The 22,672-nt window shown below is 44.5% G+C and overlaps 1 protein-coding gene across 4 annotated transcripts in view; it reads left to right on the forward strand.

The window, feature by feature from the left end:
• IYD (iodotyrosine deiodinase) overlaps positions 1–22,672 on the forward strand; it is a 141,428-nt gene that overhangs the window by 16,023 nt on the left and 102,733 nt on the right. The window contains exon 5 of one of the 4 annotated variants that reach the window (XM_084777827.1): positions 1,003–1,898. The exons of the other annotated variants lie outside the window; for them this stretch is intronic. Within the exon in view, the coding sequence (XP_084633953.1) occupies positions 1,003–1,185 (183 nt within the window). The 3' untranslated portion in view covers positions 1,186–1,898. Of the gene's footprint in view, positions 1–1,002; positions 1,899–22,672 lie in introns of those variants that run through there. 4 annotated transcript variants of the gene reach the window in all.

A 22,672-nucleotide genomic window follows, 5' to 3' on the forward strand; every position in this document is an offset into this window, starting at 1 on the left:
CCAGTTAAGCTTGCTACCTTCTTGTTTCCCAGAATTCCGAAGTAGGTTATGACTGAGGGGAGAGAGAAAACTGTTCCTGGAGCCTGATTCCCAGCACAGTGACTCAATGGGCTGGGCTGGCCATGTATGAAACCAAAGGCAGCTCCTGGCCTTCCCTGGGACTCAGGCTCCAAGGCAGCCAGGTGACTGAGGAAGCGTGGGTAGAAAGGGAAACAGTCAGAGGGGGGCCTAAAGGGCATTCTTTGTTTGCACAGATAAGTCCGTCTCTGCTACCTTAGCATCTATAATCATGTGTTGATTTTTATTATTTTAATAGTGGTTCTGTAAGGTTGAACTCAGGTTCCTATGTGTGCAAGGCAAGTACCACACTTGCTTTGATGACGGACCAATCTCCCTAGGCGTTATATGCTTTCTATGGATGGAGATATGTGATGATGTGTATAAGACCTCAGGGGGGGCCCATAGTATCTTATGCCAGATCCTTAAAAATATATGGGTTCAAATGTTACTGTTATGGCTGTCAATAACAAAACATAGCCAGATAGGTGACTGGGACTCTAGAAAAGCCATTCGTCAGGAAAACTATAGTGGACTTAGTCTGAGGACAGTGCTGATGGACTGCTGTTGCTGTCATGGTCAGATACGAGGTACAGAGTAGCCCCCGAAGCTCAAAGCTTATCTGTGTCATTCTTTAAGGACAGTTACACTCTTCAACCTTGTTCCTATAAAACAGCCATTGCTATTGCTCAAACATCACTGGTGGTGGTGGTGGGGAAGATGAGTTATTCTAGATGTTTCCAGCTACTTGTCTAAAAGAAGGCAGCAGGTCAAGGGGCACAGGCAAGGTTACAATATATTACCTGAGCGGGCAGCCTCTTTGCTGCTCAACTTCAGGGAAAAAAGGAAATGAGCAGGAGTAGAAAAGAGGAGAATGGCCCCAGGCTAGGAAAAGAGCTGTGGTTTTGCCTAACCTTAAATTGCTCATTTGTTGTCTTGTTTTAGAATGCAGGGCTAGTGACGGTCACTACCACTCCCCTCAACTGTGGTCCTCGTCTGAGGGTGCTCCTGGGCCGGCCCTCACATGAAAAGCTGTTGGTGTTGCTTCCTGTGGGGTACCCCAGCACAGAGGCCACAGTGCCTGACCTCAAGAGGAAAGCCCTGGACCAGATCATGGTGACCATATAGTTAGCCAATCTCAAGGAGTTGCTGGGATGCTGGGATGCTGGGATGCTGGGATGCTGGGATGCTGGGATGCTGGGATACTGGGATGCTGGGATGCTGGATGATACCAGCTTCTCTCCTAGGTCTGCTGGTTCCTCTGGCTCTCTGAGTCAGGTCTTCTCCTGCAAACTAGTATACAGGGAAGGGCACTTTTCACACAGTACTATCTTTCATACTTTCTAGAACTTAGCATCCAGGAGATAGTTTTTGATGAAATGTTTTAGTGAACATATGGGGGGGGGGGAGAAGAGGTCAATAAGCAGGGACACCTTAACTTTGCCACAAAATTATAGATGAGATTTTTCAATTACTTAAAAAAATTCATATAGAGAAGTCACATTAGAAAATCTACTATAGTTATATGCAATGATTTTTTTTCATGTAAGTAGTGACTAATCAGGTGGTCTATCTGTTCTGTGCTTTCTGGTGGCTTTGAGACTAAGATCATGCTATTGAAACCTCCACAGAGATTCTGCCAATCTTAAATGAACAACCATTAATGTAACTAAAATATGGCATTCATGGAACCGGAGAGGCATGTCTGCTTGCCATGGGTGTAGCTGACAATTATCTACACATGAGGTGCATGGGCTATGTCAGAGCATGCTTGTACTAGTGCATAGGAGCTGGTGGTTAAATATTCTGGAGTTATACAATAAAGTATTTGCAGTTTGAAATTGCCTGTAGTGAAGGTATTTGCACTAAAGGAGCCAGCAAGCAGCATGAGGCAGTTTCCGGCCCCTCAGGGACACTGTTTACCACACACAGCACCTCCTTCTTACTTGTTCTCATGAAACACACTTCCCTGTTCTTCAGATAACAGCAAAGCTGTTTGGGACTGCCCTGGCCACAGGTGTCATCTGGACCTGCCAGAGCCAGTCAATCATCAGTCCCCACCCATGTGCCCTCCCAGGGGCCTTTACTTTGTTGTTTGGGCAGTTCTCCATTCAGCTGGTCTACTCTCCTCTTCATGCCACTACCATGGCTCCTCCTCCTCCTCCTCGTCTTCCTCCTCTTTTTTTCCTTTTATCCCTTCATTTCTTCTTTTTGTCTTTGCACCTCAACTGGACCGTTAGTAAGAGAAAGCTGGTGCAACTTCGTGTCTGAGAGAAGGAAGGCATTTCTTTGCTCTGAAATAGAAGCAGCGCCTTCAGCTGTGACGTCCTCCGATAGAGCTGAAAGCTTCCAGCATCTACACAAACTTCAGTTTTCTATGCATGCGCTTTCTGTCCCTTCACTGAGATAAGTGTGTGTCCCTGGGGCTTTACTGAACCGAGGTTTCTTTCAATGCTATGTGGCTTTAGTAGATTCTCATGGGTGGGAACGGGAACCAATGGCTGTATGTGTTACTGTTATATTGGGCAAAGTTTCTCTGTGTTCCAAATATGAGAATAATAATCATACTTTCTTGTCACAATATAAGTAAATACACACACACACACACACACACACACACACACACACACACGTCCTTTTTCTAAGGTCTGGAAATGGAGCTTAAAAGTTCTTTCTTTTTTTTTTTCATCTGTTCTACTGAGTGAAACTAAGGCACAAAAAGGACCTCATCCCCTTTGTAGGGCCCCAACTGGCCTCCACATAGGGGATCAGGGCATGAGATGGAGAGGGAAGACGGTTCCCAGTGTGACAGTTCAAGTAGACAGCCACTTGAGAGGATGAAAAGAGTTGAGGATCCCACATGAGTGGAATGAGGGGTCCTCAAGCAAACAGCAGCATAGAGAGCCAGCTAGTCATTGTCCTATCATTGTCCCTAAAGATACATGACACTGGTTTTTCATGTTGGAAAAAAAAGCACAAAAAAATGTAGCTCTGGGAAGGTTTGTGGCAGACATCTTTTGGGAATTTGAGACATAGTGATAGTGGTGGTTGTGGTGGTGATGGTGGTGGTAGGGGTGGTGGAGGTGGTGATGGTAAGGGTGGTGATGGTGGGGGTTGTGGTGGTGGTGGTGGTGGTAATGGTGATGGTGGTGGTAATGATGGATAATGCTAGTGTTTACTAGCTAGGGAGCTCTGTGGGTTTGGTGTTGCTTATAGTACATATGTGACACATGATGGAATACATAGGGACAAAGCACCACATATACAACTTACTACAAAGTCAAAGAAGGAGCTTGTGGTACTTACACAAGTAGGAGGAGTGGGAGAAGGCAAAGCCTCAATAGTACCCTCCAATGATAGGTAGAGCATATGTTGCTCTGGTTGAAATTTGCATATCAGGAGTATTGGGAACAGTCTTTTTCCTGTTTTTTATTGGGTCTTATGGGAAGAAGAATGCTTTCTCTGATAAGCAAAATTAGGGAAAAATGAATATTGCACATGTTCAAACACCAACAATATGAACTCCATTTTAAGCCAAGTGGACAAATTGGGTGATTACTCACCTTGGAAAGATGTTTTACCAAGTGATGTCTCTGACAATTTGACTTTTTAAAGAGCATTCAAATTGATAAGCTATTTTTTTAAGTATATAAAAAATTTAAGGAATATTTATAACTGGAATAAATGTGGTTATCAGTGGATATTTTGCTTGAGAGGGACAAAAAATATAATGATGATTTTCCAGCTACCTATGGAGTATTCCTTTATGATTTGGGTGAAATAGAATTATGGAATTTAATATTGCCAATCTACACAGACATACAAATAGTGAACGATTAGAACAAAAATTGCACCTCCCCCCTTAAAACAAAGCAGAGTGGGAAAAGAAGCCAACGCTCTTCTGGGTGGCCTCAGCTAATGTGGAGAACGTGATGGGGAGACTCATGAGGGGACAGTGTCCAAGCCGCAGTGCTGCCAAGTTAAACAGAGTGGTGCTGACGGAATGTGGAATGCTATAATCCCATTTAGGGGAGTTTCAAAAATGTCACAGGAAGGGGAGCAACATGACTCAAGAGCTGTGCCCCAGGGTTAAATGAGACAGCATTGGAGCATCATCTTTAAGGCAGGATGGAAACATCTGAGCAGCATCTGCAGAGCCGAAGCACAGCCACAGCCTTTGAGGTCATGCAGCGAGTAGCACAGCCAGGTAGAACTCCCATTTAGGAATCCATTTGGGTTCTAGGATGGCATCCTCCTGAAGTGCACAGAATGGGAGCCCCCATCCATGCCATAAAACCCCAAACAAGGCTCAGGATCCCCATCCCCCTGCTCTGGAGGACCAACCTCACTCCTGTGCACCCTCCTCAGCTGATCTGAGACATCAGCCATGCTGTGCTCATGAGCTGCAACCCAGTAACACTGAATCCCATGGGGTATAAAGTCTGCCCACTTGTCGAACGAGTGACTTACCAACACTGGATTGGGTGGAACTAGGCAGAGAGGTGGTGAAAACCATCGTGTTGTTGATACCTTTGGGCTGACTTCTGGAGGAATCTCACTGTGTCATGCTTTCCCTGTTTAAGTGAATTAAATGTTTAAAGAGCCCATGATCCAAAGCTAAAATACAAAGTTGGGTTGTGATTTCAACAGAAAGGAAACCTGACATAGATCACTAACAATATTAGAACAGACTCATTATAACTTTACCAGAATTAGTACAGATGTTTTACTAGATAAGAATGCCAAGGCACGGTGGTACACACCTGTAATCCCACCTATGAAAGAGACTGATGCAGGGGAATCCTTGTGTTCAAGGCCAATCTAGGCAACAGTGAGACACCATCTAAAAAATAAATTAAAAAGTACAAGAGAATGGCATAACTGGCTGTAAACCATCATGCTAATTCAAATGTAAGGCATTTTTACAAAAGTTGGGGAAATTTTTAAAGATTTTAATTTATTTTTTGCTTTGTGTATCTCTGTGTGGAGGTCTGTGCATGTGTAAGTGCAGGTGCCTTCAGAATCCAGTAGAGGGCATTGGTTCCCGGGAGCTGGAGTTACAGGTCATTGTGAGCCACCTGACGTGGGTGCTGGGAACTTAGGTTCTTGAGAAAAGCATCCAGTCAGTTTTAGTTTATGTTGTGCTGCTGTAGCAACATATCAAAGATGGGGTCATATATAAAGAAGGAAACTTTCTTTAACTCAAAGTTCTGCAGGCCAAGGGCATATATTTCCTGGAGGGCTTTGTATGTGTATTATAACATGGCTGAAGACATCATGAATGAAAAAGCAAGAGATCAAACATCTGGGCTCAAATCCTTTTCATAATTGGCATTAATTACATCACAGGGGTGCAGCCTTTATCTGCTTCCTAGTGAGGCCCTGCCTCCCAGCACCATTGCCTTAGCTATTGCGTATGCTTTTAGGGAGTTGTTTTAAAACCACAGCACAGCCAAGAAGTAGCAAAGAAGCCAACAGTGGTGGCTTCCAGAAACAGGGCTTTCTTTCCTCCCCTCCTTCACTCCCACAGCCCGCATTGTGCTTGGAGAAAGACATTTCAAACCAAATCCATCAGGTCAGAGAAATCAGGACGAGCCTCAATGGTTCTCTTGCCCTTATCTCATAACCACAGGGGCTGCCGTGGCCTCAACCGTGACTACTACCTAGCTCAATTTTGGAAGCACAGCAAGCATTTGAAGATATGGTGTGCACATTGAATGTATGCAGAAGCACCAACCTATTATGCATCTACCTATCTTTTGGGTCACACAAATTCAAATGAAAGAGATGAGAATGATCTAGAAACCTGTATTTAACAGCAACTGCAGCGGGGGCAGGGGAGGGGCAGGGGGAAAGCTCAGGCAGCAATCTCTAGCAGCTCGTCAGTCATGAGATGGTCCAGACCTTGCATTTGGGGGATGTGTGTAGGGTGGGGGTTACCAGCTGTACCTCCAGCCTTGGACCTTGCTCCTAAGCCATGAACTCGCACCTGACTTTCCATGACCCCCTCCCTCCCCCCCCCCCCCGCCTTGCAGGTCTTGTTCCACCATAAACTTCCCCTGTTCAATGTAGCACTTTGAAGTCATAGGCCTTACCGAGACCATCAGTTCACACCCCTTTCCACGGAACACCAGCTTAGAAAGCATCTTAAATTCCAACCATCCTCTCACCCTCAATGTCCAAATCCAGTAGTAAACCTTACTGACTCTACCCTCAAATGTTGTCCGTGGCAAGGGAACAATAAGAAGTAATGTGAACAAGGGGCTCAGGCCACGTGCTTCTGGGAATAAAATATTTGCTCTGGCCCAGGAGTCTTGTGTCTGCTTCTACCACCCATAGTGTCCAGAATCAAGGCAGGCTCTTTTGTGAATTCCAGTGGTGTGTGTGTGTGTGTGTGTGTGTGTGTGTGTGTGTGTGTGTGTGTGTGTAAATTCTCAGACTCATGAGAATTGGGGTGCTCTCTCTACCCCAAATACTCTAGATTTTGTTGTAGCTGCCTGCTTCCTCTTGGCCATGATTTTAGCTCAGTTATGACCTCTTCTCTGAGAAGCCTCTGGTGACCAATCAGTCCTCCTATGTTGTCATCTTTCAGTCACTCAAACAAATACCTGTGGTGACTGACTTCATGGAGGACTTATTTTCAGTCCTACACCCAGTATTCAGCTCATGATATGTAGAGCCATTGTTTGCATGTCTCTTCTAGTACTCTGTGGGATGAACGCATCCTAGCAAAGTGCTTTTTTCATGGCCCGGAAGTAAAAGAAAAGAAAAGGGGTCCCATTAATCCCTTCCAGGGGACATCCTCAATGACCAGAAGACTTCCCTGTCATCAGCTAAAGGTCCATTGCCTTCCAGCAGCTTGTCTGTGGGCAATCAAGACCTTAAAATGTGAGCCGTTGATAACATTCACCTCTGTATGTTTAATGTATAGGATAATGGGTTGTTGCTATGTGTGTCTGTGTTGAATGTCTGAACAAAGAGAGGCTGGAGAGTGCCATGATTTCTCTAAGGTCACCCACCCACTGGGATTTGAATCCCCACTATTGACAGCATCAAACCTGACTAAGAGGGTCCAGCTGTTGTCAGAAACAATCTTCAGAGCTATGTTTCCACATGTTCTGTCCCAGGGAAGAACACTGAGCCTGAACTCATGCCGATAACCAGGGGCCTTTACACATCGAGTCAGAGCTGCCAAAAGCCAACACATGCTCCCAGTCCTGATGAGAATTGCAATTCTCCAGCAATTTCTTCAGCAAATGACCTTACCCCTTCTGTACCCGGGAGGCAAGGGCCACTCCAAGAACTAACGGAGTCTCTCTTCTAAATCCCAAGGTCACATTGATCTTTAATTTAAAAGGCAAGGAAGTAAGCATCAGAGGCCTTGCCCCCAGTGCTCCACATGTTCTTGTGAGGGCCTCCTGGACACTGCTCTGAGCTAAGGCTGGCCACCCTGGACAGCTCAGATGTATGCGCAGGCTTAGAGGCTGCTGGCTTGTGTTTATCTTGGCTTCTCCTTCTAGTCATTTGCATTTGCTTCTCATTCCACTTTGTCTTGGAGGCAGCCTGGGGTGTATAAGTCACTTGGTGAGCAAGCAGACGGCAGGGCCACCAAAGAGATGAAAAATAAAACCCCCAAAGAAAGGTCGGAGAAGAGCAACTGGGGAAAGGGGAAAGGATGGGGGATGGGCAGAAAGAAGCCAAGAACGTGCTCTCCCAGCAACTGTGCTAGTGCTGCCTCATCCCCCAAGGACCAATCTTATCCCCACCCACTGGTTGGCTGAACTAAGCTCTATTCTTCCCTTCCCATCTTTTTTCCCTATTTATGTCTTTTCAGATAGAGAGAGACGAGAACAGAGATAGAGAGTAGGAGAGGAGGGAGAGGTATCCAGCTCTGGGGAGTTTGACTATTATTCTGATGTTTTTGTTTCTCTGGAGGACTGGTTGATCAAATTAGGTCAAGGGCTGCTATATCTTTGAAGGCTTGTTTGCCTCCCTACCAAGACCCAGAATGCCCTTTCATGTCCTCTCTGGTTTATGGTCCCATCCTCTAAAGTCCAACTTTATATCATGCTTTTGAAAAACTGTCCCAGTGCACTCCAATCACGTGATAGTGAGTAAGACCTATCCAAAGGGAAAGACCAAGGCATGCCTCTTCTGGTCATTCTGAACCATCCGCTCCACTTTCAGCTGTTGGTGGCTAAGAGCCAAGTCTACAGCTGTGTGTTCTCAGAGCGCCTGGCACGGGACTGACCTGTGGTCCACCCTTGGTAAAAGTTGATTGGATGGACGAACACTGTAGAGTCACATGATATCTGGAAGATTTCATCAAAACCTTCTCTGAATTTTTGGTGGGGGAATTAGCATGTTTGAACCCAAGAATTGATAGCTAGGGGCTAGGGAGATGGCTTAGTCCGTAAAATGCTTGTCTGGGAAGCATAGAGACCCGAGTTCAAGCTCCAGAACCTATGGTAAAAAAATGCTGGGCATGATGGTGCCTGTTTGCGATCCTAGCACTGAGGAATACACCCAAGTTGAGCCCTGACCTACACACACACACACACACACACACACACACACACACACACACACACACACTTTCACACTAACACATCTCAAAATGTCCACATATACACAACGATTCAGCTAGATAAAGCAGCTGTGATGTGCTTGGAGGCTGCTGTAGTGGGAAACCACTTGATCTAGGTGATGATTCTCCACTCTTTAGCACTCACATTTTATACTTTCATTTCTGGTCCAAACTGGAGCACCGAGCTGAGTGAAAATTATTTCTGTAAGATCTTGGACTTAAAATGGACCCAGAGAGCTATTTCTAAGCTCATATTCGCCCTCACTGTTATTCTACACATAGGAGCCAGCCAGGTAGACAGACACGACTCTAACTTCCAGAAGGAGACTTTAAAACAAGAGATGCTTGTGGAGGGGGAGAGGGATTCTGGAAATGAAGTGGAGCAGTAAGGGTTCATCTGCCTGGAAGTGGCCAGAAGCACAGATGGCCTGCCTTATAGGGGTTGATGCCAAGGCAACACAGCCAAAACTAGGGAACCAGCTTGAGGCAGAGAGAGGGGAGAGGGAAGTGACCTGTTCCTTTTCCCAGCCACTGGTTGGTTGAACTAATCTCTATTCTTCTCCTTCTTCCTCTATTTTTTTTAAGACACACACATACACACACACACACACAAAATTAGGTGAAAGGGAAAGTGTAGGAATACAAACATGGAAAGTAGCACATGAAAAATGCAAGATGTATAAAGCTTTCAGACCTCACAACAGCTGTGGGGAACTGTTTCCTTTCAACCAAATCCCAAAGCATCCATGTGAACTGCAAAGCATGGCCCCATCTTACCTATGTCATAGAGTTATTGGTGGCAGGAGCATGGCCCTGGAGCCACAGGACTTGGCTCTGGTCCTAAGGGTGATTGCAGGTAAGCATCTCAACGCTTCCATTAAATATTTCCTTTATGAAAAGTGGTGGAGGCTGTGGCTAACTGTGGTCCTGGCCTTCTAGGGTTGAGGTAGGGTTGTAGAGTTGAGGGTTATGAAGCCAGCATCTAGACAAGAATGTGACTGATCCCTGAGAAGCTTCTGCTGTGGGGCAAGAGCTCACCTGTCCTCAGATAAAGCCCTTCCTCAGAGAAGCCCCCTCCCCCGTGAGAATATTTGGACTTCGAGATCAAATACCATACATGTTTAGCCTTTAGTCAAACATACCCCTTTTCAGTCAGTGGAAATCTAGCGTTGCCTTGACATCCTGCCAAATGTCACCTGGCTCAAAGGCGGTCAGACTAGGAGCGGAAAGCCGGAGGCACAAAGGGAGGCTCTTTTGTGTCCGGAGAGTGTTTCAGAGACTGCCAAGCTCAGGTCCTGCCCCATCACAAATCAGGCTCACCTGCTGCAGCGGTGGAGCGAGGGCCCTGCCATCAGCGGGTGAAGTATTCATCTAAAGCTGTGCCACAGGGCCAGACCAGTCCAGTGAACCTGGTGGGGGTGGAGGATGTCTGGGTGTCATCGCAGGTTGGTAGCTGAGCCAGTTTATTAGAAACCTGGGCCCCTGAAAATGCATTTATCAGTGAACTCCCTACTAGGAACTCAATAGTCATCCCTCTTTACTTCCTTATGCCCTTCCCTTCCTTTCCTGTGTGTGTGTGTGTGTGTGTGTGTGTGTGTGTGTGTGTGTGTGTGTGTGTGTGTGCGCACTAGGGTGCATCTGCACAAGTGTACCCATGCATGTAGTAGCTAGAGGTCAACATAAGATGCTTTCTTCTGTAACTCTCCACCTTATTACTTTGAGGCAGGGTCCCTCACTGAACCTGGAGCACATTGATTCAGCTAGGGTGGCAGGACAAGGATTTGTAGGGATGTGCTTATCTTTGCTAGCCCCTCCCCTGCTAGGGTTACAGGCTCACAGTGTCACATTTAGATGCTCACATGCATGCTGCACTCAGTTCCCCATGCCTTTGTGATACATACTTTACTGACTGAGCCATCTCCCTCACCCTCTACCAAAGTCTTTTTGTTTGTTTGTTTACTTTCCTTAGAGATTTTCTTATTTTGTGTGTCCTGATATTTTGCCTACATGTATGTATGCGCACCATGAAAGTACCTCATGTCTGTGGCTAAGGGCTGAATGAATAATATATTTTAGTAAGTATAGTGGTAATTTGTTAAATAATAAAAATAAAGGCCATGCTTCACAAGTATTTATAGTGTTAGAAACTATGTAGTGAACCTAGTGAAATAAACCAGGACTATATTAAAATCTAAAACTCCAAACAGACCAGCATTTGTTTTATAAAATTGAAACGTGGTCTTTGGACTCATATCACAGATGTGCTGTGTGCCTGAAGCTAGTGGACTTCTGACTTTCAATGAGGTGTTTAAATGTAATTAAATTAACACTTCTGCAACTCCCTTAATTAAGGGCCAAGGGGATGAAGTGATTTGGCTTCTGCCAAATTTTCATCTGTGTCTGATTTTTTTTTCCCACATTGAAAGTGGTTCTCAGAGTTTCCTAGCTTAAAGGCAGAAACTAAACCAGAGCCAGCATGAACCCTGGCACTGACCTATGAAGGGAAAATTGTTAGGAAGAAAGAAGCTGGGGCAAAAATACAGCTTAAAAGAGGCAGGATGTCCATTAATTAAAACTAATGCAGGGTGTGAAAATCAAAGCGGATGGACAATAGCTTTCATCTGTCAAGCCTTCACAACCAAAGACATGCCCAATGGCCACAGGCCCGCACTAGATGTAATCTGCTATTTGTTAATTACATGAAATTTCTTTCTCTTTCTCTGTCTCTGTCTCTGTCTCTGTCTCAGTCTGTCTCTGTCTCTGTCTCTGTCTCTGTCTCTCTCTCTGTCTCTCTGTCTCTCTCTCTCTCTCATATCAGCTTGCCTGTGACTAACGTCTTTTTTTCAATTTGTTCACTTTACATCCCTATTGTAGCCCCCTCCCTCGTCGCCTCCCAGCCCTATCTTTCTTCCCTCATCCCCTCCCCCTCCCCTGGTCCTCAGCAAGGAGGAGCCCTCCTCCCCTATCATCAGACCTCAGCCTATCAAGTCTCATCTGGACTGCCTGTATCCTCTTCCTCTGTGGCCTGGCAAGGCCACCCCACCATGGGGGAAGTGATCCATGAGTGGGCACCAGAGTCCATGTCAGAAGTAGCCCCCCTACTCCTCCTATTATGGGACCCACAAGGAGACTGTGCTGCCTATCTACTACATCTGAGCAGAGAGTCTAGGTCCTCACCATGCATGGTCCTTGGTTGGTACATCAGTCTCTGCAGCACCCCCTCCTCTGCCCGGATTTGTTGGCTCCATTGGTCTCCTTGTGGAGCTCCTGTCCCCTCTCTCCAGGTCCTTCTATACCCTGACTCTTCCATAAGACTCCACCTTGAAATTTGGCTGTGAGTCTCAGCATCTGCTTTGATCCCCTGCTGGGTGGAGTCTTTCAGAAGACCTTTATGACAGGCTCCTGTCCTGTTCCTTCTCCTCAACTGCTTCTGGTGTCTATTCTATTTGCCCTTCTGAATGAGAATTTATCATTCTCCCTAGGGTCCTCCTTGTTACTTAGCTTCTTTAGGTCTGTTTATTGGAGTATGGTTATCCTGTATTATAGATTAACACATACCATATGTGTCTTTCTAGGTCTGGGTTACCTCACTCAGGATGATCCTTTCTACTTTCATCCATTTGCCTGCAAATTTCAATATTTCCTTGCTTTTAATAGCTGAGTAGTATTCTATTGTGAAGATGTGCCACAGTTTCTTTATCCATTCTTCGGCTGAGGAACATCTCTGTTGTTTCCAGATTCTAGCTATTATGAATAAAGCTGCTATGAACATAACTGAGCATATGTTCTTGTTGGATGGTGCAGCATCCTTCTGAAACTTCTTTCCCTCCTTGCTCTCCTTCATTCCTTTTTCTTTTATAGTTGTACTTGCTTAGAGAATTTTTACTCTGCAATCCAAACTGGCCTGGAATTTACTACATAGCATCAAACTTATGGCAACCCTCCTGCTTCAGCTAAGTGCTAAGATTACAGGTCACCCCAGTGTGTGTGTGTGTGTGTGTGTGTGTGTGTGTGTGTGTGTGTGTGTGTGTGTGTGTTTACACAATAGGAATTGAATGTACAGCTTCACTTATGTATGGAAGGTAAGGTCTTTATCATTGAGCCTAATCTTCAGTTCTCTTTAATTTCTTAAATATCTACTTTTGAAAAGATTTAAAGCAGTTGACACTACTGAAAAATAATTAAAACAAACAAACAAACAAATTGCAGAAAAGACCATAAAGTAAAGAAGACTGCTTGTGTTGAGGCACACACCTTTAACACTTGAGTGCAAATTCATAGACTTTAATTCCAAGCCGTCACACTGCACTGAGCTAGCCAAACAGAACATCTCTTGAAAGCAGTCCTGAGCGTGGAGAGGCTTTTCTCAAGAGTACTTTACTATTTACTCTTCAGCTCATAAACCTGAAGCCACGGCCAATTTTCTCATGGCGCACCACATTCAGGTCCTGGCACAGGCTATAGATCACCGCCATTGAGATAAATGGCTCACTTCAGGATGATAAATTATCTCATGGCGCTAAAATAACTCCAAGCTTTTCATACAAACAGAACTTAAAATTCCATTTTCCCCTTTAAGCCATATTTCTATGATTCATTATTAAAACAAAAAAACTTAAACTGAGATGTGCCAAACAACTCCCAGGTCTATCTTCACCAACAGGAGGGTAAGGAAGGAGAGATTCTGAGGCTCACTGGCTTAATTCTCCAGTGTGGTATCCACAGCTTATGAAATGGTTTCTCAGATGGAGACTTGAAGTGAGGACTCATTATCATATTTGAAAATTAGAAAGCAAATATGGACTTAAAGCTATTAGGTCAACACAGGCCAGGATCCTACTGATTACAGAAATCCAGATCGTGTCAAGGGTGGATGCAGGCAACCACTCTGATGTTGGTTCTTCCATCTCAGAAGTCCAAATATAGTCTTTTGTTTGTTTGTTTGTTTCTTGTTTTTCCAGACAAGGTCTCTGTGTAGCCTTGACTGTCCTGGACTCACTTTGTAGACCAGGCTGGCCTCGAACTCACAGAGATCCACCTGCCTCTGCCTCCCAAGTGCTGAGATTAAAGGCATGTGCCACCACTGCCTGGCTCCAAATATAGTCTTGATTTGGCTAACATCATCTTGTCTGCACTCACTGTTCATTTAAAGTCTCAGGAAGATTACTGTTGAGGGTGCCCTCAGTTCAGATTCACAGCATTGACATAAAATCTGGGTAGAGTGGTGCATGTCTATAACCCCAATGCTGGCATGTTGGGTAGTGAATAGATCCCTTGGAGCTAACTGGCTAGCCCACCTGAGTAGCTCCAGGTTCAGTAAAAGAGCAAGAGCATGTCACAAAAAAGCTGGAAAGCAACTGAGGAAGACACTTATTGCTCTCTGGCTTCTACAAGTACACACATGTATACACACATGCACACATATATACACCACACACACACACAGACTCAATTTTGAGCTTCAATAATGTGACACTGTGCAGCTGTGCAGCACCACTCGTATTTAGACGTGGCCATTGTAGTGGGGACAGGAACACTGGAGATGCTGCAAACAATTGTTACTCTGTACGATGATCCCAGGTCTGTTCCTAAGAAACAGAATTGGTATAATTATCATTGAGTGTAAAGGACAAGGAAATAAATAGCTATGCCAAGAGGAAGTCAATCATTGGGATTTTTGAAACACAGCTTATTCTAATGAGCTACAGCCACAAAAAAGCACAATAGATCAGATAAGAAATTTCTTGCGGGTGAACATAAAATTGTGTTGAAAGACATGTTAAAGTCACAACAACTGCGATGATAATATGCTGGTCACACTGTGGGAAGCTGAGTCTATCAGCCAGATAAAGCTCAATCCCACTTACTTAACCATGGGATACAAATTAAGAGAAGTGGCTTCAGATAAGGCTAGGGGACTGGGCAGGGGGGTAGGGGGTGGAGGGTGGGAACAAGGAGGGGAACCAAGGGGTGAAGGATGGGGGGGTTGGGGGGGGGCGATAGCTCAGTCAGTGGCCTGCCTGCTGCACAAACATGAGGACCTGAGTTGGGATCTCCAGCGAAAACATTAAAGCTAATCCTAGTGCTAATCCTCGTACCAGGGGGTAGAGATAGGTGAAGGCTTGCCTTTCTGTGGCCAGCCAGTGTCCCCAACTGGTGAGCCCCTGGTTCATTGAGAACCCATCTTAAAGGTAAGGTGGAGAGATGGTAGCAAAAGGCTCCAGATGTCAACATCTGGCCTCCACATACAACACACATACACACACACACATACACACATATTTTCTAGGTGTAAAAAATCAGAAGGGCGCACGTATAATCTTGGAGGCAGAATCAGGCATGTTAGAGGCCAACCTGGTTTACCTAGTGTGTTCCAGGTGGGCCAGGACTATAAAAACAAAAACAACAACAACAACAACAACTGTGTCAAATACCAAACAAACAAAAAACAACGGTAACAACAACAAATAACAAAACAAATAAACAAACAAAAACCCTAGCCTTGTTATTTAATAAAGTACAGAAGTGGCTCACACGTCTTGGTTGACTTGCAGAGCTGCAGCAATCTACCCACAAGTTCTGTAAAGGAGAAAAATGAGATTTGTACATAGCTCCTACCAAACACAAGAATGACTCACTGGTGGATGCTTAGATATGTGCAAACCTTCTAGCTCATGAGCCTCAATCCACAAGAGACTTTTTTTTTTCTTAACTAGGGGCATTAAATAACTCACCCCAGACCCATTCTAGAGAACAAGATCTTCACAGTAAAGGTCTTCAGACAAGCTGAGTGTCTGTTTCAAACAGTTGTCAATGTCATAGTTGTCTAGTTTCTCATGACGTAGTCAGTTGAAATAGAAATTTAGAAGGTAAGAGAAGGGGTTAAAGTGCAAAAAGGAACACCTTAAAGAATGACATGACCTGGGATTGGGTAGATAGCTGAGACTAAGAGTGCTTGCTGCTCTTCCAGGGGACCAGAGTTTGCTTCCCAGCAGCTCACAATTGCCTGGTACTCCAGCTCCAAAGCCCCCTTCTGGCCTCTGTGAGTACTGCACTCACATGCACAGCCCTCACTGCCGACGCATGTAATTAAAACTAAAATTTAAAAACAAAAGAAAGACACAATTGCTACAGTCTACTAGCTGGTTACCAGAGAAAGATCAGAAATGCATTTTAGTGTCAGAGAGATTTAATTCATTGAGAAATTTGTGAACTTAATAATGTTTATGGTTCTAACATGTAAACAACAAAATGTTGCAAGACAAAGAAGGTGAAGATTTATTTTTTATCTCTTCAGAAAATTTGGAGCTTCTATAAGAAGCATGGAGGGAAAATCCTTTCCTATCTGGTAGCATAGAAATAATCTGTGGCAGTGCTGTGCTGTATTTCCCTCAGCCGCTACCAACTGCAGTCAATTTGCGTGAGATATTATGATTCACTTCCTAATGGCCTGGCTCTTTAAATAGAAGCTAATTGTTGGAGCTACTTGGGAGAATCTGCAGGCCAAACTGGGTTCTGGTTTTCCTGGTGTTGTCAGTGAGTGCCCTTCTACACTACATTATGAAGAATGCTATAAACAAACAATCTCAAGTAAAAATTTAAAGTCACATCTTTACTGACCTATGCTAAACTTGTTGTGATAAGCTTAGGCACCTGCTTTGACTCACCCCTGTAGCCTCAGCTACAAGATGGAGGACAACAAGTTTGATTCTAGCCCGAGCATCTGAGGGGAACATGCATCTCAAAATTAAAATGTAACAGGCGTCAGAATGCAGCTAAGTGGGAGAACACTTGCCTATTATGTGCGAGGCACTGGACTCAGTGGGTGCCTAGAGTAGAAAGGAAGGAAGGAAGAAGGACCAAGGGATGAAGGGAGGGAAATTAGATATGCCATGTCAGTCTGTGATTGATTGACAACAAAAACTAAGATATGGTTGGGTGGATCCAAAGAATTCTAGGAAGATACTTAATAGGGATTCAAACAAAATCATATCCTTTAGGCTTGAAAAACCAGATCAATTGCCCAGGAATTGTGGAGTGAGAGCCGATCATTTGTAACAAGTTGGGAATTTTAGCTGCCTGGTAGCAAGCCCAATTTGAGGAAATGTGTTCTATTGTCAAAAAGCCCCAAATTTGGGGGGGTGGTGGCAATTATTAAAAGAAATACATTGTGTATACATTTACTCATATTTAAGACTTGTTTAAAAGGACACTGTACTGACTTGGTACAAGCTAGAGCTATCAGAGACGAGGGATCCTCAGTTGAGAAGATGCCTCCATAAGTTCCAGCTGTAGGCAAGCCTGTAGAGCATTTTCCTAATTAGTGATTAATGGGGAAGGGCCCAGCCCATTGTGGGTGGTGCCATCCCTGGGCTGGTGGTCCTGGGTTCTATAAGAAAGGAGGCTGAGCAAGCTAGTGTGGCAGTACCCCTCTTTGGCGTCTGCATCAGCTGCTGCCTTCAGGTATCTGCCCTGTCTGAGTTCCTGTCCTGACTTCCTTCAGTGATGAACAGTGATGTGGGAATCGCAAGCCGAATAAACCCTTTGCTCCCCAACCGGCTTTTGGTCGACTCGCTTCATTGAAGTAATAGAAACCACCAAGCCATATGCTGATGTATTTTACACCCAGGAGAAGGCGTCAAGAATGACAAAAGGACAGCAGCTGTGATTTTATAGAAATGGCACAGCTCTGAAGCTGTTTGCTTAAAAGAGAGAAGAAATGAAGAACCGGGCATGGTAGGTAACTTGACATTGTGTTAAGACTTGTCGTGTGGTCTCAAACTTTATGAAAAGCTGTAAGACAGCACACTTTAAAGATAAACAAGGGCCTTGTAAAAATTACAAAGAAAAGGGTTAAGTCTCGTAGAGGGTAAGTCCCTAGAGAAGGATGAATTCATGCAGTGACTATTAGAGATGGAGTTACATCAGCGGGAAGAACTTCCAAGACAGTCCTGGCTCCAAGAAGACTGTGGTTCCGTAAAGCACCCTGGCAGCAGGGCACAGAAAGAAGGTGCACAGCTGTGATTATTCTCCTGTGGGCTGGGTAAGGTGAAACTTGTGGTTAGCTTGGATATGTGGGGCATGCTTTCCATCCCCAGATAGCCATCTCTTTATTTCCCATTAATGCTGTTCTTGAAGAAATGGAGCCAAAGCAGAGTGTGGATGGAGAGAGAGAGCTCAGCAGCTGAGGACACTTGCTGCTCCTGCAGAGGAACAGGGCTGGAGTCAGGAACCCTGCACCTCCAGCTCTAGGGGGTCTGATGCTGTTTCTGGACTCTCTGGGCACCAACACACACACACACACACACACACACACACACACACACACACACACTTGTTCATGCTCACCTGCATGCTTGTGCATGCACACAGGCATGCATGCAAATAAAAATAGCGTATACCCATGAGACCCTGAATACACACAAAATCCTCTGATTTGAAAATGAGATAGGGTCGACCCTGATTAGATGGAGCTTAGATGGAGCACATAAAGATGAATAATATAAATCTAAAACAAAAACCCTCAAATAGCCAGATATGGTAACCCATGCTTTTTAACCTCAGCATTCAGGAGGCAGAGGCAGGTAGACCTCTGTGAATTTGAAGCCAGCCTGGCCTACATAGTAAGCTCCATGCCAGCCAGAGCAACATAAAGTGACCCTGACTCAAAAATAAATATAACCAATGACCACTTCATAATATTAAGATTTCTTTAAGTGTTTTAAAAATAAAAAGCATTGGTTATTATATAAAGAAAATGGCCCTATAGACCCATATGTTTGAATACTTCCAGTCAGTGGAACTGCTTGGGAAGGATTAGGAGGTGTGGCCTTGTTGGAGAAGGTGAGTGATGGAGGAGGAAGGGATGGGGTTTTAAAATGCTTCAACTATTCCCATTATGCTCTCTCTTCTGCCTACTTGTAGTTTGAGACGTGAGCTCTCAGCTGGTCCTGCTGCCATGCCTTTGCTCCACCATATGGACTCTGACCTTCTGAAAACATAAGGTCAATTAAATACTCTCTTTTATAAGTTCTTGCCTTTATACATCAGCAAGTATTCTACCACTGAGCAGTGGGATAATTTGGTTCCGTTCAGGTGACATGTCAGAATGGGACAGTCCACAGAGACAGAAAGTAGGTTCCTGGTGACCAAGGTCTGCAGCAGGAAGGCGCTAAGAGGGAGTGAATGCTCTGGACATAGAACCTCTTCTAAGGCCGTGACAGCGTTCTAGAGTTAATCTGAGCTGATAATTTCATGAAACCATGCTGCTGTACACTTTAAAGCAGTCATTTTTCTACGATGTTCGTATTATTAGTTTTAAAAGGAGTATCTCTTTGAACAACATGATGTGGGATACTCTAGCATAGTGGAAAGTTCTGGTGCCTTTAAAAGATCAGTTTTGTTATGTAAACATGGTTTTGTTTTAATCCCAGGTGTGGAATATGGGACTGCTTCAGACTGTCCACAGCAGCAGCCTATTTGCCTCTCGCAGGCTGTGAGAGGGGCTCTTTGCCAGCTGCAGATAGTTTAATTCTGAGGATTCTGGAGCTGGAATAAATGTCAGATCCAGATAGAGAGACAGGGGGCTCCAAGAAAGAAGAAGACTGCTGCTCCCCTGCCCCCTGCTGCTCCCCTGCCCCCTGCTGCTCCCTGCAACCCTGCTACTCCTGGTTGCTGTTGATACAGTTTGATGAGAAGTTGGAGACATCCTGAAATGAGGATTGGACTTGCTCCAAGAAACCCAACAACCCTAACTAGCAGTAAGCAGCTAAGAAAAACTATGACCCCTCTCCCTGCTATATCCTTTTTCTCCTATCTGGTGTTGGGGTATTAGAAGGGATTGGGATGGAGAAGGGAGAAAGAAATATAAGAGACCACAATAAATTAAATAGTTTTGTAAAAAGCCGCCAGCACTGTAGCTTTAAGGGTTTTAGTGAAGCCACACTTCCTTCCCAGCTAAATCATTGCACTATTACTTATAGTTATTATATATTTAGTCACTATGTATACATATATATATATATATATATATATATGCACATTGATGCATTGATGTTTCTATGGATTCTTCTTGGAAGGAGCAGTTGTTTCAAAGTAACTTGTAAGATGCACCTTAACTCCTCCTTTGCTGGGGATTGTTATCTCGTTTTCCTTCTCTTAGCATCTTTTTTGCTCTATCCTGGTTGGCACTGAGCTCCCTTCTCCTACTTGAGAATGGAGATGGCTGAGCAGGGACCTGCACAGACCTGAGCAAAGGCCAGAGTGTGAGATGGTTCCACCTAGAGCAAAGGAGAGGCAGAAGCATCACTAGACATTCAGTTGTGAAGTTCAGTGTTAGGGTTGGGGATGAGCCTTGGTCTCCGCTTCCTGGAAGGATGGCCATTGAGGCGGGGAATTCTCCTGCATGCCTCAGTGTTAGAACCAGCATCCTCACTGCATCTTGCCATCTACACTACTAAAAAGAAGAAAAGTTGAGCAACAATTATCTTCAGCAAGCAAGTTCTAGAATGTAGTGGCTGAGTCTACAGCGTCATCTGATGTTTGGTGCATAGCCATGGCACATTTTGGGGCATGGAGTAGATACTTGGGCATAATGTCATCAGCAGTTTGAAAATCTGGCATCTGTGTAATGGTCATGAGCTCGCCCTCCAAGCTTAGGCTGAGAAACTTGAAAGTAGCCACGTGAGGGTACCATGGCTGTTCTGCTTCCGGCTCCTTTCATTGTGACAGGTGGGAAACAGAAGGAAGGCACCCTTCTCAGCCTAGTCTGATTCCCATCTGAGGCAGCTGTTGTGAGACCACTAGATGGCACAGTCTTGCCAGATGTGAGCCAGACCAGGGACAACCCAGACAATGAGTCTTGCTGGATGACATCACCAGAAGCTTAAGGGATCTCAGTTGACTGTTTGCTATTTTCTCCTGGAGTTTTCCTATGTGTTGGCAACTCATGCCCTCAGATTGTGTAAATACAGATGTGTTACTGTTACTCATCTGAGTCAACTGTTCAGCAACTGGAGCCAGGATGGAAAGGGCCACTTCTCTTTGTTTTCCCTTCAAATATTTTGATGACTTCTCTGTCACACATTCTTTAGTCTTTCATACAGTTACATCAGTGCCGGGGGCCTCTTTTCTTCTGTACACATAGAGATACATAGGGAAAATTACTCATCTTTAATACACAGGAAATTTTTGTATAGCAAATACATTTTCCATCTCTCGTATGCCATCTATTTTCTTTTGCAATGCATTCTCTTGGTGATGATTCCAGGACAAGGAAATGTCTCAAGACCTAAAGGAAACAACTACTTTCTTTAAAAAAATTTTTTTCAGTACTTATTTGTTTGTTAATTATTTGTAAAGATCACATATGGAGGTCAGATACACATATAGTGGTCAGAGAACAACTTTGGGGAACCAGTTCTCTTTTTTCCACCATGTGGAGCCCCCGGGATTAAACTCTTGGTAGCAAGCCACTGAGGCATCCTGAAAGCCTACGATTACTTTATATACCCATCTGTGAGATTTTTTTTCTCCCCCCAAAAAAAGCAAAGAAAAAGTTTTGTTCATAGTCAGGAGGTGTACCTGCAAGACCAGGCAGCTTAGTGAGCCTTTGATACAGGCCATTTAACATAGGCTACCTCCCAGCCCATCTGTGGTCTCCACCTGTACCCACTCATGCAGACCCAGGGAAGAAGTTTGGTAAGGCTTCATGACAGGCAATTCAGATACAACAAAGGAAAGCCATGGAAGAGAATAGGCTTACTTAGCCTGAAGTCACATGATGTGGCCAGCAGGAGGCCTGTCCACTGTGACCTGAGAGCCAGTGGAGTTTCTGAACTCTGGTGAAAGCCAGAAATTTGGGGCACTAGGTCCCTGCTCGTGCCCCCTGATGTGTTGGCATTTGAGACCTCATGAGGCATGAGGGAATCCCACTGAAGCCTGGGGCGATGGCTCTGTGGGTCAAATGCTTACTTTGCAAGCATGGGGACATGTGTAGATCCCCGAGGATCACCAGCTGTCCAGCTTAGCCCATTCAGCAGTCCCAGGACCTGGTGAGAGAGATTCTTTCAAAAAACAAGATGGCAGATGCACATCTGAGCTTGACCTCTGTCCTTGATACAATGCATACATATATGAATGTACCCCACCCCTCCCCCCCAAACACTTTCTCCTTAGTCTCTTGCGGTGATAGTAGCCCAAGAATGGACAGTGATGAAGACAAGACAACACATCCAAGGTGGGAAGTGAACAGAGAGAAGAGACCCATTGGTCAGTTCTCCTCCAATTTCGTTGTGGCGCTTAGTTTCCTCAGTGAAAGAACAAAAAGAATAGAGGCCAAATTATAAAGCAAGGGTGTGATCTAGGTTTTGTTTTTCTAAATGGGGTTTGAGAAACAGCCTTTGATTGTGTCAACGGGATTGTAGGAGCTATTTATGGTTGTGTTACTGCACTCTTTGGAGATGACCTTTAGCTCTAGAACCGTATGGTTAAATATTTTATTTCTAACTGGCCCATTCTCTGGGATATAAAAAGAACCTTGTGGTGGTTTGATAATTGTTGCGTGGCAGGATATCTTTAATTTTTGAATATGTGGGCTCAGTTTTTACATGCCATTACAGCATTTTTATAACCTTTTTTCACCTTTTGTCTTTAAGTCCCACCTTCCTCCTCTCTGTTCTTTTGACTCAGATACTATGAAATGAGCTCTGGCGTGGCACTCTTAATTTCCAAATTGTGTATCCTGTAAGGTGACACAAATATTAAAGAAAGTAGGCATAGATTCAGTTTTGTAATAATTAAATCTCAAGGTGGTAGAGACTCATATGATGTATTCTTTGACATTAGCCATAGAAAGTAATGATGGATACGGCCATAATATCTCAGATGTTTCATAGATTGGCACAGTGCAAGTATACGTACCATATCCATCACAGTGCAATGTGGATCTCTTAAAAGATGGAGAGGAAACATGCTCCATGCACTTACTCAGAGATCCAGGCTCTCTCCACCTGCTTACTCTACAGTGTG

This window comes from Acomys minous, assembly GCF_964271855.1.
Source record: "Acomys minous genome assembly, chromosome: 3".
In the NCBI taxonomy this organism is placed as follows: domain Eukaryota; kingdom Metazoa; phylum Chordata; class Mammalia; order Rodentia; family Muridae; genus Acomys; species Acomys minous.